Source organism: Capra hircus, chromosome 13 (assembly GCF_001704415.2).
Source record: "Capra hircus breed San Clemente chromosome 13, ASM170441v1, whole genome shotgun sequence".
Taxonomy (NCBI): Eukaryota; Metazoa; Chordata; class Mammalia; order Artiodactyla; family Bovidae; genus Capra; species Capra hircus.
In genome coordinates, this window is record NC_030820.1 from 72,042,879 (window position 1) to 72,055,931 (window position 13,053).

Genomic DNA, 13,053 nt, shown 5'->3' on the forward strand with positions numbered 1-13,053 from the left:
TACAGTCCATGGGGTTGCAAAGAGTCGGACACAACTGAAGCGACTTAGAACATATACACACACGTATTTATTTTTTTACTTCCTATATTACAACCATGTTAGTTCCTATGGCGAATTGATTCACTTGTCACTTTATTTTATTGTGGAAAGCAAATGAGTCTGTTCTGGTCGTTTCATGGAACACAAGCTTATCACTGCAACAGGCTCTGGTCCATTGGGTGTTCTTAGACTCCTTCCTCTCCATCACTTTCTCAAGGCCCAGGGCCCATCCCCCACCCTTGCTTGTTTGTTCCCTTACCTCAAGAAGTCATCAGCTTCCATGTTTAATTAAGACTCTTCCTCCTAGGAATTCCCTGAGAAGACTTAGCCTTCTGACCCAAGGACAAGCCACAAAGGTCTTTTGGATCAGTGCAGTAGTCTTCCTTTCCTGGAATTGGTGTGTGCAAAACCGGACAGGTTCCCGGACGCCCCTTCTACCCCATCTCTATTGCTTTGCTCTGAGTATAGCTGATTCAACTAACTCGTTCTTTAGTTGATTTGGAAAGAAAAGCACAAAGGGGGGAACTGAGAAACAAGCTGATTCCGGCAGCCTCCTAACACGCCTCTGTATGGTAGATGTCATGTGTTGGTAAACCCCTACTTCCTAGCCCTGCTGTTGGCTGCAGTGTCTCTTTCTCCCCACTCCCACCCGCTCCCACAGAGGTAACTTACAGGTTCTCATCCACCAGTTCTGAGAAGGGGGAATGTTGGGCTGATTCAAACAACTTGTGTCTTAGCCTTGGATCAGAGCCTGGAGTAAGCCTTCTCCTTAGAAGGGGGGACTCTTCATGGTCTGCCAGCCCATCCATTTTCTTACCACTCTTTCTTCAGGCATTTGCTGAGCAGTTCATTTCTTCATTTCTGTATCAAAGACTTTTTGAGCACTCATTATATGCCAGGCACTGTTGAAGAAACTGGGGATATAGCAGTAGACCAAACAGGCGAAAATCTCCTCCTCCATGAAGATATTCTAGTGGAGTAAGGTAATACATAATAAACGTAATAAATCAATAAATGTGTGGATGTTGCTGCTGCTAAGTCGCTTCAGTCATGGCCGACTCTGTGCGACCCCAGAGACGGCAGCCCACCAGGCTTCCCCGTCCCTGGGATTCTCCAGGCAAGAACACTGGAGTGGGTTGCCATGTCCTTCTCCAATGCATGAAAGTCAAAGGTGAAAGTGAAGTCGCTCAGTCGTGTCCGACTCTTTGTGACCCCAGGGACTGCAGCCCGCCAGGCTCCTCTGTCCATCAGATTTCCTGGGCAAGAGTACTGGAGTGAGTTGCCATTAGAAACAAAAGTGGTAGAAACAAAGCAATTGTAGAACATGGCTGATGATTTGTGACTTTAAATTAAACAGGGAGGGTAGACCTCATTGACTAGCGAATGTTTGAGTAGAGACCTTAGGGATGAAGGAATGAGTTGTATGAATACATAACCATACCTAGTGTGGCCAGACTGGCATAAAGAAGGAGCATGTTAAGAGGTGACGTCAGATGGGTAAAAGAGATGTAGGTGGGAGTGGGGGAGCTGGGCCATGTAGCCATTATAAGATCCTTGTTCTTTTTTATTGAATGAAAGATTCTTTAAATTCTGCAAGTGCTGGACTTTCCTGGTGGCCTAGTGGTTAAGAATCCACCTTCCAGTATGGGGGACACAGGTTCGATCGAGGATTGGGAAACTGAGATCCCACGTGCTACAAGAAAGCTTGTGCCACAACTAAGACGCATAAATAAATATAAAAAAAACTTCTACAGTTTTTTTATGTTTACAGTTTTCAAAAGTTTCACACACATGGTTTCATATCATCTCATAATAACGCTTTTCCCCTCCTACTCTGTACTCCCCCTTCCCACTTCCCTCTCCCCACTGGTAACCGCTACTTTCTTATCTATATTTTTGTGTCTTTTTTTTTTTCTATTTTCACTTTTGTTTTGCTATAATTTGTCGTATTTTTTAGATTCCGCATGTAAGTGATATCATACAGTCTATGTCTTTTTCTGTCTGACTTATTTCACTTATTATAATGCCCTCCAGTTCCATCCATGTTGCTGCCGATGGTAAAATTTCATTCTTTTTATGGCTGAGTAGCCTTCCAGTGTGTGTGTGTGTGTGTATGTGTGTGTGTGTGTGTGTGTGTACATACACGTGTGTGTGTATGTGTGTGTATGCTATTTCTTCTTTATCCATTCATCTCTTGATGGACCCTTAAGTTGCTTCCATACCTTGGCAATTGTAAATAATGCCACTGTTAGCACTGGGGTGCATGTATCTTTTTGAATGCATATCTTTGGTTTTTTCTAGATTATAACCAGGAATGGAATTGCGGAGGACTCGGTTATTGAGTAAGAAGGGCACTCCTGGAGGGTGGTGAGCAGAGGAATCACATGGACTTACATTTTAGCATGGAATTCTGGCCTCTGATGAGAATAGACCATAGCGACAGCAGAGGCAGGCAAGCCAGGTAGGAAATGACTGCAGCCCCCAGGATGACGAGGATGGTGGCTTGGACAGTAGTGGCTCCATTTGTATGTGTTCTGCAGGTGGGGCCGTTAGCATTTCCTGACAGATTTGGTGCTGGGTATGAGAGAAAGAAAGTAGTCGAAGGACAGCTCCAAGGCCTTTGGCCTGAGCAAGTGCAAGGTTGGACTTGCCATTAGCTAAGGAAGAGAAAACCGTGGATTGACAGGTTCTCTTTTGGGTGCATTAAATTTGAGATGTCCATTAAAACGCAAACAAAGGTGTCAAATAACAATGGGGTCCATGAATCTGTGGTTCAGAAGAGAGTTCTGAGCAGGACACATAAGCTGGGGAGTCAGCAGAACATAGATGGTATTTAAATCCAAGAGACTGGATGAAATCCTCAAAGACTGAGTGTGTTTAGAGGAGAGGTCTGGGATCTGAGCTCTGTGACATCATTAATAGGTTGAGGGAAAGAACGGGAACCAGCAAAGGGCATGGAGAAGAAATGGCTAGTGATTTAGGAAGATCAATATCTGTGATGTCCTAGAACATTTGAAGAAATTTATTCCCAGGAGAAAGTGGGTGGCCAAGTATGTCAAATGCTGCTGAGAAGGTCAAGGGGGGCAAGAGGGCGGTGAGATCTGACCATTGGACTTAGTAACATAGAGGTTACTGGAGACCTTGACAAACAGTTTTGGTGGATGGTGGGATGAAAATGTGATTGGAGTGGGTTTGAGAGAGGATGGGTGGATAGGAAGAGACAGCTCTTCCCAGAAGTTTCCTTGTAAGGTTTTGCTAATATTTCAGCTTCTATAGTTTTTACAACCTGGCATCTCTTTCTGTATTCTCATGAGGACACTGTGCTGAAGAGCAAATTAGGCATCACTGAGGCCCATCTCTTACTTAGAGGAAGTGAGGAACTTGAGTCTTGAAGAGGTCTCTGACCCAGTGTGGGAAAATGATGGATTCAGAGTCACAAGACCTGGGCTTCAATCCCAACCGAGGATTACTTGTGACACCTTCCTTCACTGAACCTCATCGTCTTCATCTACAGAATGGAGAGAACAGTCACTTCTTTGCAGAACTCACGAGTTAAATGGACAGTGGGTGTGGAAATGCCGGGTTCAGTGACTGACAGACAGTATGAAGCCATAGCAGGCTGGGCTGGTGTTCAGGTGTCATGCATTTAGGATTTAATTGCATTCAGAGGAGGCATGTACGTGTTTGCATGTGTAGTTATTTTTAAGTGTGCTAATTGCCTCTTTAAATGAATTGTCATAATCGTGATTCCAATATTTTGATACAACATATGCTTAGTTTTGCAAAAGGCTTCTGGTCCTTTGGGCTGGTTCCAGTGTGTTAAGGTTTTGGTTTTTGAATGAAAGGTGTGAACTCAAGCAGTCATTTGGCTTTCACTGTCGTGTGCCTTGTGACAGCACCTGTTGTGGGTGCAGGGAGTAGAGAGGAAGTCAGCCGTCCACAGATGTGAATAGTAGGTGACTGAGGGACTTCCGGTCTGTTGGGAGGGACAGATATGGAAATACCCAGATGAGTCTAAACCCAAAGCCTAGTGCATCACCCTCTTACATGTGCTCACTCATCACATTCTAATTGAGCACCTACTGTGTGCCAGGCACTGGTGACACAACAGCCTTTACCCCTGGCCTGGGGTCTGGAGGAAGGGGACATAAACTGAAAGTAAGGAAAGAGTCACAAATCATTGCAGGTGTTAAGAAGGCTCGGAGAGTGCATGTGAGGCTGCAGAGGGGGAATCCTGACCCAGTGTGGGAAATGATGGTTGGATGGCATCACCGACTCAATGGACATGAGTTTGAGCTACTCTGGGAGATGGTGAAGGACAGGGAAGCCTGCCGTGCTGCAGTCCACGGGGTCCCAAAGAGTTTGGACGTGACTGAGTGAACAATAACAGCGATAGCTACGGTTATCATGGCTGGACCAAAATTTGTTTTTTAGTGCTTAAGCCCTCAGTTTGGCCATGAACTGGCACAGCCTCTAACGATTATTAGGACCCAGAGTCCCAGGATCCATGTCACAGACTAGAAAACGTTGTCTTCTTTTGCAGACAGTGGAGGGAGTGAGACCTTTTTCTAACTGTGTGACTTTGGGCAAGTAAATTCCCTTCTCTGTACCTTAGTTTCTGTATCTGTAAAATGGGCATATAATAACAGAACCTCTTTCATAAAGAGGTTGTAAGAATTCAATACATTAATTATCTGTAAAATGTTCATAACTAGCATATTAAATGTACAGTGTTATTTATTTATATTTCTGAATTGAAACAATGCTCAGTGAAGTTGTTTTCAGTAGAAATGGGGCCTACCAGGACATGGTTTCCACTTATGGGTCAAGCTTGATCAGGAGAAACTGGATCTTCCCTGGGTCCCCTCCGCTGTCCTTCTGTTACTACTCGGCACCAGCTGTGGGACTCCCATCGAGTTGGGATTGAAATCTCATCGATTTGATTGAATAGCCAATGTATATCATTAGCCATGGAACCTGAGAGGTGGATGAGCCCATCCCCTGTCCCTCTTAGTGCAAGAGTGAGGACTGAGCCCAGAGAGAGGCGATGACAACCTCAGATCGTGCCAGGAAGAGAGATGTGACTTTGGGTGTATGCTTATAGAGCAGCTAGGCAGAGGTTGGTCCCCAAACATGTGAGCTTGGCCCAGCTCTTGGAAGCAACTTCAGATGGTAGGAAAGAGCCAGATCTTGGTGTGGGAAGACTGAGTCCTATTCCGTAGGGCTGCCAGTGCCCTTTCCCACCAACAGGGTCACTGCTTCCTGGACTGCTATTTGCCGATAATATGAAATAATCTCACAACATCCCTGCAGAGGGATCCAATGAGCAAGAGGTGGCTTGGGGTCTGGGTCTAAGGGCTGGGCATGAATGTGGCAAGCCACTATCCTCTCAGATCAGGTTTCTGTGAATAGGAGAGACAGATTCAATCCCTAGGTTGGGAAGATCCCCTTGAGAGGGAAATGGCAACCCACTGTAGTACTCTTGCCTGAAAAATCCTATGGACAAAGGAGCCTGGCAGGCTATAATCCATGGGGTTGCAAAGAATCAGACAGGACTGAGCATGCATGCATGCTCCTCAAAGAACAGTCTAGGGCTCTTCCCCACAAGTTGTGGTGAGGTTCAAACCACAGGCACCCAAGGAGAAAGGTGCTGACACCAAGCAGGGGTTTTAGAGACCATGTGGTCCCCACTCCCACCATTGTTGTCGTTGTTCAGTCCCAGTCGTGTCTGACTCTTTGTGACCTCATGGACTGCAGCAGGCCATGCCTCCCTGTCCCTCACCTTCTCCTGGAGTTTGCCTAACTTCATGTCCATTGCATCAGTGATGCCATCCAGCCATCTCATCCTCAGATGCCCTCTTCTCCTTCTCCCCTCAATCTTTCCCAGCATTAGAGAGTTTTCCAATGAACTTTCTGTTCACATCAGATGGCCAAAATACTGGCGCTTCAGCTTCAGTATCAGTCCTTCTAGTGAATATTCAGGGTTGAGCTCCCTTAAGATTGACTGGTTTGATCTTCTTGATATCCAAGGGATTTTCAGGAGTCTTCTCCAGCACAACAGTTCAAAGGCATCAATTCTTTGGCATTCTGCTTTCTTTATGGTCCAGCTCTCATAATCATATGTGACCAGAGGGAAGACCATAGCCTTGACTATACGGATCTTTGTCAGCAGAGTAATATCTCTGCTTTTCAACACACTGTCTAGGTTTGTCATCACTTTCCTGCCAAGAAGTAATCATCTTCTGATCTTGTGGCTGCAGTCCCCAGCCACAGTAATTTTGGAGCCCAAGAAGAGGAAATCTGTCATTACTTCCACCTTTTCCCTTCTATTTGCCATGCAGTAACAGGGGCGGATGCCATGATCTTAGTTTTTTTAATATTTAGTCTTAAGCCAGTTCTTTCACTCTCCTCCTTCTCCCTCATCAAGAGGATCTTTAGTTTCTCTTTGCTTTCTGCCATAAGAATAGTATTATCTGCATATCTGATGTTGTTGATGTTTCTCCTGCCTATCTTGATTCCAGCTTGTAACTCATCCAGCCCGGCATTTCTCATGATGTGCTCAGCATACATGTTAAACAAACAGGGTGACAGCAGACAGCTCTGTCGTACCCTTTCTCGATCTTGAACCAATCAATTGTTCCATACAGGGTTCTAACTATTGCTTCTTGACCTGCATACAGGTTTCTTGGGAGACAGGTAAGGTGGTCTGATATTCCCATCTCTCTAAGAGCTTTCCACAGTTTGTTACGATCCACACAATCAAAGGCTTTCGTGTAGTTGATGAAACCGAAATAGATGTTTTTCTGAAATTCCATTGCTTTCTCTATAATCCAGCAAATGTTAGCAATTTGATCTCTAGTTCCTTTTCCTTTTCTAAACCCAGCTTGGACATCCAGAAGTTCTTGGTTTGCATAATGCTAAAGCCCAGCATGCAAGATTTTAAGCATGACCTTACTAGCATGGGAGATGAGTGCGACTGTCCAGTGGTTAGCACATTCTTTGGTACTGCCCTTCTTGGGAGTTGGGGTGAGGGCTGACCTTTTCTAGTCCTGTGGCCACTGCTGAGTCTTCCATATTTGCTGACATAATGAGTGCAAAACCTTGATGGCACCATCCTTTAGGGATCTGAATAGTTGTACTGGAATTCCGTTGCATCCACTCACTTTATTAACAGCAGTCCTTCTTAAGGCCCATTTGACTTCGCACTGCAGACTGTCTGGCTCTGGGTGACTAACCACACCATTGCAGTAATCCGGTTCATTAAGATCTTTTTTATAGAGTTCTTCCATGTATTCTTTCCATCTCATCTCGATCTCTCAGTGTCCACTAGGTCTCTACCATTTTTATCCTTTATTGTGCCCATCTTTTGGCAGAATGCTCCCTTGATGGTTCCAATTTTCCTGGAGAAATCTCTAGTCTTTCCCCTTTTGTTGTTTTCTTCTGTTATTAACCACTGTTCATTGAAGAAGGCCTTTTTGTCTCTTCTAGCTATTCTCTGAAATTCTGCATTTAATTGGATTTATCGTTCCCTCTCTCCCTTGCTTTTCATTCTTCCACTATTTGTAAAGCCTCCTCAGATAACCCCTTTGTCTTCCTGCTTTTCTTTCTCTTTGGGATGGTTTTGTTCACCACCTCCTGTACAATATTACGGACCCCTGCCCATAGTTCTTCAGACACACTGTTAACTAGATCTAGTCCCTTGAATCTGTTTGTTACCTCTACTGCGAATTCATATGGGATTTGATTTAAGTCATACCTGGCCAGCCTAGTGTTTTTTCCTGGTTTTCTTTAGTTTAAGCCTGAATTTTGCTGTGAGAAGTGGATGATCTGATCCACAGTCAGCTCCAAGTCTTGTTTTTGCTGACTGTATACAGCTTCTCCATCTTCGACTAAAAATAATGTAATGCGTTTGATTTTGATATTGACCATTTGGTGATGAACATGTATAAACTCATCTCTTGTGTTGCTGCAAAAGGGTATTTGCTATGACTAGTGCATTTTCTTGGCAGAATTCAGTTAGTCTCCCGCCATAACTCCTACCCATCCCACTCCTCATCCAACAAATATTTATTAAGAGTCTACCAAGAACCGGATATTGTAATGGGCTTGAACTGCCCTAGCAATTCTTTTTTCAACTTTTTTGGAGTATAGTCGATGTACAAAGTTGTCTTCATTTCAGATGTACGGCAAAGTGTATCAGTTATACGTGCACGTGTACATGTGTATGTGCATCTTTCCTTAGATTCTTTTCCCATTCAAACCGCTGCAGAGGATTAAGTAGAATTCCCTGCGCTGTTCCGTAGGTTCTCGTTAGTTATCTGTTCTGTATATAGGAGTGTGCATATGTCAGTTCCAGTCTCCCAATTTATCCCTCGCCACTCCATCTCCTGATAACCATAAATTTGTTTTCTGCATCTCTGACTCTACTTTTGTTTTCCAAATAAATTCATTTGTACCCTTGAAAAAATAATATTCCGCATATAAGTGATATCATGATATTTGTCTTTCTGTGTCTGACTGACTTCACTCAATCTGACAATCTCTCCGTCTATCCGTATTGCTAAAAATGCACTATGTTGTTCTTTTTATGGCTAGGTAATATTCCGCTGTATATATGCATACCACATCTTCTTTATCCATTCATCCGGTGATGAACATTTCATTTGCTCACGTCCTGGCTACTGTAAATAGTGCAGCTGTGAACACAGGGTTCAGTTCAGTCGCTCCATCGTGTCCGACTCCTTGTGACCCCATGGACTGCAGCACGCCAGGCTTCCCTGTCCATCACCAACTCCCAGAGCCTACTCAAACTCATGTGCATTGAGTCAGTGATGCCATCCACCCATCTCATCCTCTCTAGTCCCCTTCTCCTCCTGCCTTCAATCTTTCCCAGCATCAGGGTCTTTTCCAATGAGTCAGTTCTTCGCATCAGGAGGCCAAAGTATTGGAGTTTCAGCTTCAACATAGGGTTGCATTTATTTTTTGGAATTATGGTTTTCATTGGGTATATGGCCAGGAGTGGGATTGCTGGGTCATATGGTAGTTTTATTTTTAGATTTTTAAGGACCCTCCATACTGTTCTCCATAGTGGCTGTATCAATTTATATTCCCAACAGTGTAAGAGGGTTGCCTTTCTCTATACCCTCTCTAGCATTTATTGTATATAGATTTTTTGTTGATGGCCATTCTGACCAATGTGAGGTGAAATCTCAGCGTAGTTTTGATTTGAGTTTCACTAATATTAATAATTAGTAATTTGAGCATCTTTTCATGTGCTTTCTGGCCGTCTGCATGTCTTTTTTGGAGAAATGTCTGTTTAGATCTTCTGCCCATTTTCTGACTGGGTTATTTCTTTTTTTGATATTGAGCTGCAGGAGCTGTTTGTATATTTTGGAGATTAATTCCTCAGCAGTTGCTTCATTTGCAAATATTTTCTCCCATTCTGAGGGTTGTCTTTTTGCTTTCTTTGTGTTTTCCTTTGCTGTGCAAAAGCTTTTAAGTTTAATTAGATCCCATTTGTTTATTTTTGTTTTATTTTTATTACTGTAGGAAGTGGATCAAAAAAGATCTTGCTGCAATTTACGTCAAATAGTGTTCTGTCTATGTTTTTCCCCCAGAGTTTTAGAGTTTCCAGTCTTACATTTTAATCTTCAGTCCATCTGAGTTTATTCCATGTATTGTGTTAGTGTTCTAATTTCATCCTTTTGCGTGTAGCTGCCCAGTTTTCCCAGCACCATTTATTGAAGAGCCTGTTTTTCCTCCATTACATATTCTTGCCTCTTTTGTCATAGACAGGTGACCACGGGTCACCATCATATTCACCGGTACCTTTTAGTGTCCTTCATCAGTTCTGGAATATTCCCAGTCATTATTTCTTCAGGTATTCCTCTGCTTCATTCTCACTCTTCTCCCTCCAGTCTGTTGATTAAAGAGATGTCCATTTTTTCCTCACTTTTTCCTCTATGTCTTGAAACTTCTCTTTCATGTTGTCTCAGATCCATCTTGCATTTCATATATAACTCTTCTCCTAGGTCTAATCACTCTCAGAGCATAGAAAAGGAAGAATGATTTTCCAGGCTAACATAACCTTGGTGCTGAAACCCAATAGGAGCAGTGTGAAAAGGAAAATCATAGGCCCATCCCACTCATGAACTAGATGCAAAAATCCTAAACAAAATACCAGCGATCAAAATTTAATAATGGATAAAACAGAAATGCATTACAGCCAAGTAGGGTCCAATGCAGAAATACAAGGTTGCTTTCGCATTAGGAAAACCAAGTGTAGCAATTTACCATATTTAACTGAATTAAAGGAGAAAAGGCTCATTTGATCCTTTCAGTAGATGCAGGAGAAAAGAATTCAATAAAATTAAAAATTGATGCCTAATTGAAAGAAGAAGGAATACCATTAACCTGTTATAGAATACCTATAAGAATCTATGGCAAACATTTTGCATGCTGGGTCACTTCAGTCATGTCCAATTCTTTGCAGCCCCATGGACTGTAGCCTGCCAGGCTCCTCTGTCCATGGGATTCTCCAGGCAAGAATACTGGAGTGGGTTGCCATGCCCTCTTCCTCCCCCTTGCCATGCCTTCCCTACTCAAGGATCATGCCTCCTGAATTGGCAGGCAGGTTCTTTACCACTAGCACCACCTGGATGCTTAGTGGTAAATTATTGAGATACTTAAGAAAAAAGAGCAAATATGTCCACTCTCACCATTCCTATTTAGCATTGCACTGGAGCTTCCTGGTCAGTGCAGTGAAGTAAGGAAGATGAACAAATAACGTTTGGAAAGAAAGTGTCCAGTGTGGCTCCGGGGGAATAGTGTGTGTTCCCGGGGGAATGTTTGTACCATTTGCCGAGATGAGAAGACCAAGAGAGGACACAGATCAGGATACCCAAGAGAAAGTCATCCAGCTGCCCTGGAAGACCGCCAGGCATGGGGCCAGGATACTTCAGCTCCACTCCTGGCTCTTTTACTAACCCTGCATGAGCCACTTTCCTCCAGGACCTGAGTTCATCCATCTGTAAAATGGGTGGATGTAGACAGATGGATTCATGGTGGGCTGCAGTGGCCAGATCTGGTGGGAAAACAAAAAACAGGTGAGCAGGTGGTGGCCCCACTTTCCAGGAGGGCAGGTTTCTGTTACAGACTGTCCAGTAGGAGGAAGCACCCACTGGGGATGGGTCGGGAGTCTGACTGCACCGTCTCGACTGTGTGCCTTGCAGAGGTTCACTGTGGCTGTCACTGGTGCTGTCAAGCCTGTTCTGCAGTTGTACAACATTGACCTGCAACAGCCTGCCCTTTTGATATTTTAGACCTTCAACAGCCAGAACGAGAGCAACGAAGACTATGAGATCCCCCCAATAACACCTCCCAACCTCCCCGAGCCATCCCTCCTGCACCTGGGGGACCACGAAGCCGGCTACCACTCGCTGTGCCACGGCCTCACGCCCAACGGACTGCTCCCTGCTTACTCCTACCAGGCCATGGACCTCCCAGCCATCATGGTGTCCAACATGCTGGCCCAGGACAGCCACCTGCTATCGGGGCAGCTGCCCACGGTGAGTCCCTGTTACCCACCATGGTTCCTGCCGGGTTACGGCAAGGAAGGGAGGACCCTCTGCTCAGGTGCAGGGTCTGGGCTCTGTTGGTTACTTGCATGGGGGTCTGCAGAATATGGGGGGTGGGCATGGAGGGAAGTTTATGTTCTTATGCTGCTTGCTTCTGAAGCTCTGTTTATAATATATTAATATTATTTGTTTTATTTTTATTTTTAATAGTATAGTCTCACCTTTTAAAGGCTTTACTGAAGGAGAATTCCCTGGTTTCCCAGTGGTTAGAGCCTCATGCTTCCACTGCAGGGGGTCTGGGTCCAGTTCCTGGTTGGGGAACCAAGATCCTACAAGCTACTTGACACGGTCAAAAAAAGGGCTTTATTGAAATTGAAATATTGTTCACCTACTATGCAATTCACCTATTGAAAGTATACGGTTCAGTAGCTTTTAAAATATTCACAGAGCTATGTGACCAGCAACACAAGCTATTTTAGAACCTTTTCATCACCCCACAAAGAAACCTTATACCCTTTAGTCATCATTCCCAACCCCACCCCCATCTTTAGCCCTAGGCAACCACTAATCTAGTTTCTGTCTCTGTATCGTTGCCTCTTCTTCACATTTCATATAAGTGGAATCATATTATTTAAAAAATATTGTGTCTTGCTTAAGCTGGGAGGGGAGAGGGTGGTGACTGGCTTAGAGTTTTGAGGATAGGAGGGACTTTGGCAGGCAGACCAGCACAGAAAAGGACCTTCCAGGCTGAGGGAACAGCATGTACAAAAGCAAGAAGCAGGAGGCTCATGTTGTGCTCAGGTGTGGCATGTGGGTCGCCCTTACTGGGCTGGAGAGAAAGAACATGGAGTCGCGTAGGAAGAGAGGACGTGAAAGAATTAGTAGGGCCTGGATCATAAGGATCCTGAATCCCATGCTGAGCAAGGTATGAGTTTTCAGCATGAATGACTGGTTTGAACAATCAAGACTTATAGAAAGACAGTAGAGAAATCTTTTGCATAATGGGGGGAAAATCCTTAAGGGAATTCTAGTACTTCTTCTGAATGACTGGGGTATATGTTTCTTTTTGCTTTTTCCTTTACAGTTAATATTATATTGATAGTCACACCTCTTAACTTCATTCTTAAGTAACAAGAATAAAATTCAAAGAAGCTGATGCAGGAAAAAAAAAAAGACTGAAATATCTAGGTATTGAGGGCTGGACAGAGGGTTTCAGGCATGACTGGATCCAGGAACTCCAGCAACATCATTAGTATCATCCACACAGCGGGCACGACGGCCACCGGCGGCCAGCATCCCCACTGACGCCTCTGGCAGGTGGCAGTTTGAGTCTCCAAAGAGGACCATGACAGCTTGGATGGACCAACCACTGTATCTAGGAGGAAAACAGTCCTTGATTTTGTCAGAAACACACCTGTGGGAGGGCAGGAGGGACCGC

At 44.2% G+C, this 13,053-nt stretch overlaps 1 protein-coding gene across 3 annotated transcripts in view; it reads left to right on the plus strand.

The window, feature by feature from the left end:
• The window catches only part of TOX2 (TOX high mobility group box family member 2), a 154,511-nt gene that overhangs the window by 89,507 nt on the left and 51,951 nt on the right, over positions 1-13,053 (plus strand). For all 3 annotated transcript variants that reach the window (XM_018057894.1, XM_018057895.1, XM_018057896.1), the window contains one exon: positions 11,361-11,606. In XM_018057894.1, the coding sequence (XP_017913383.1) occupies positions 11,361-11,606 (246 nt within the window). The remainder of the gene's footprint in view (positions 1-11,360; positions 11,607-13,053) is intronic.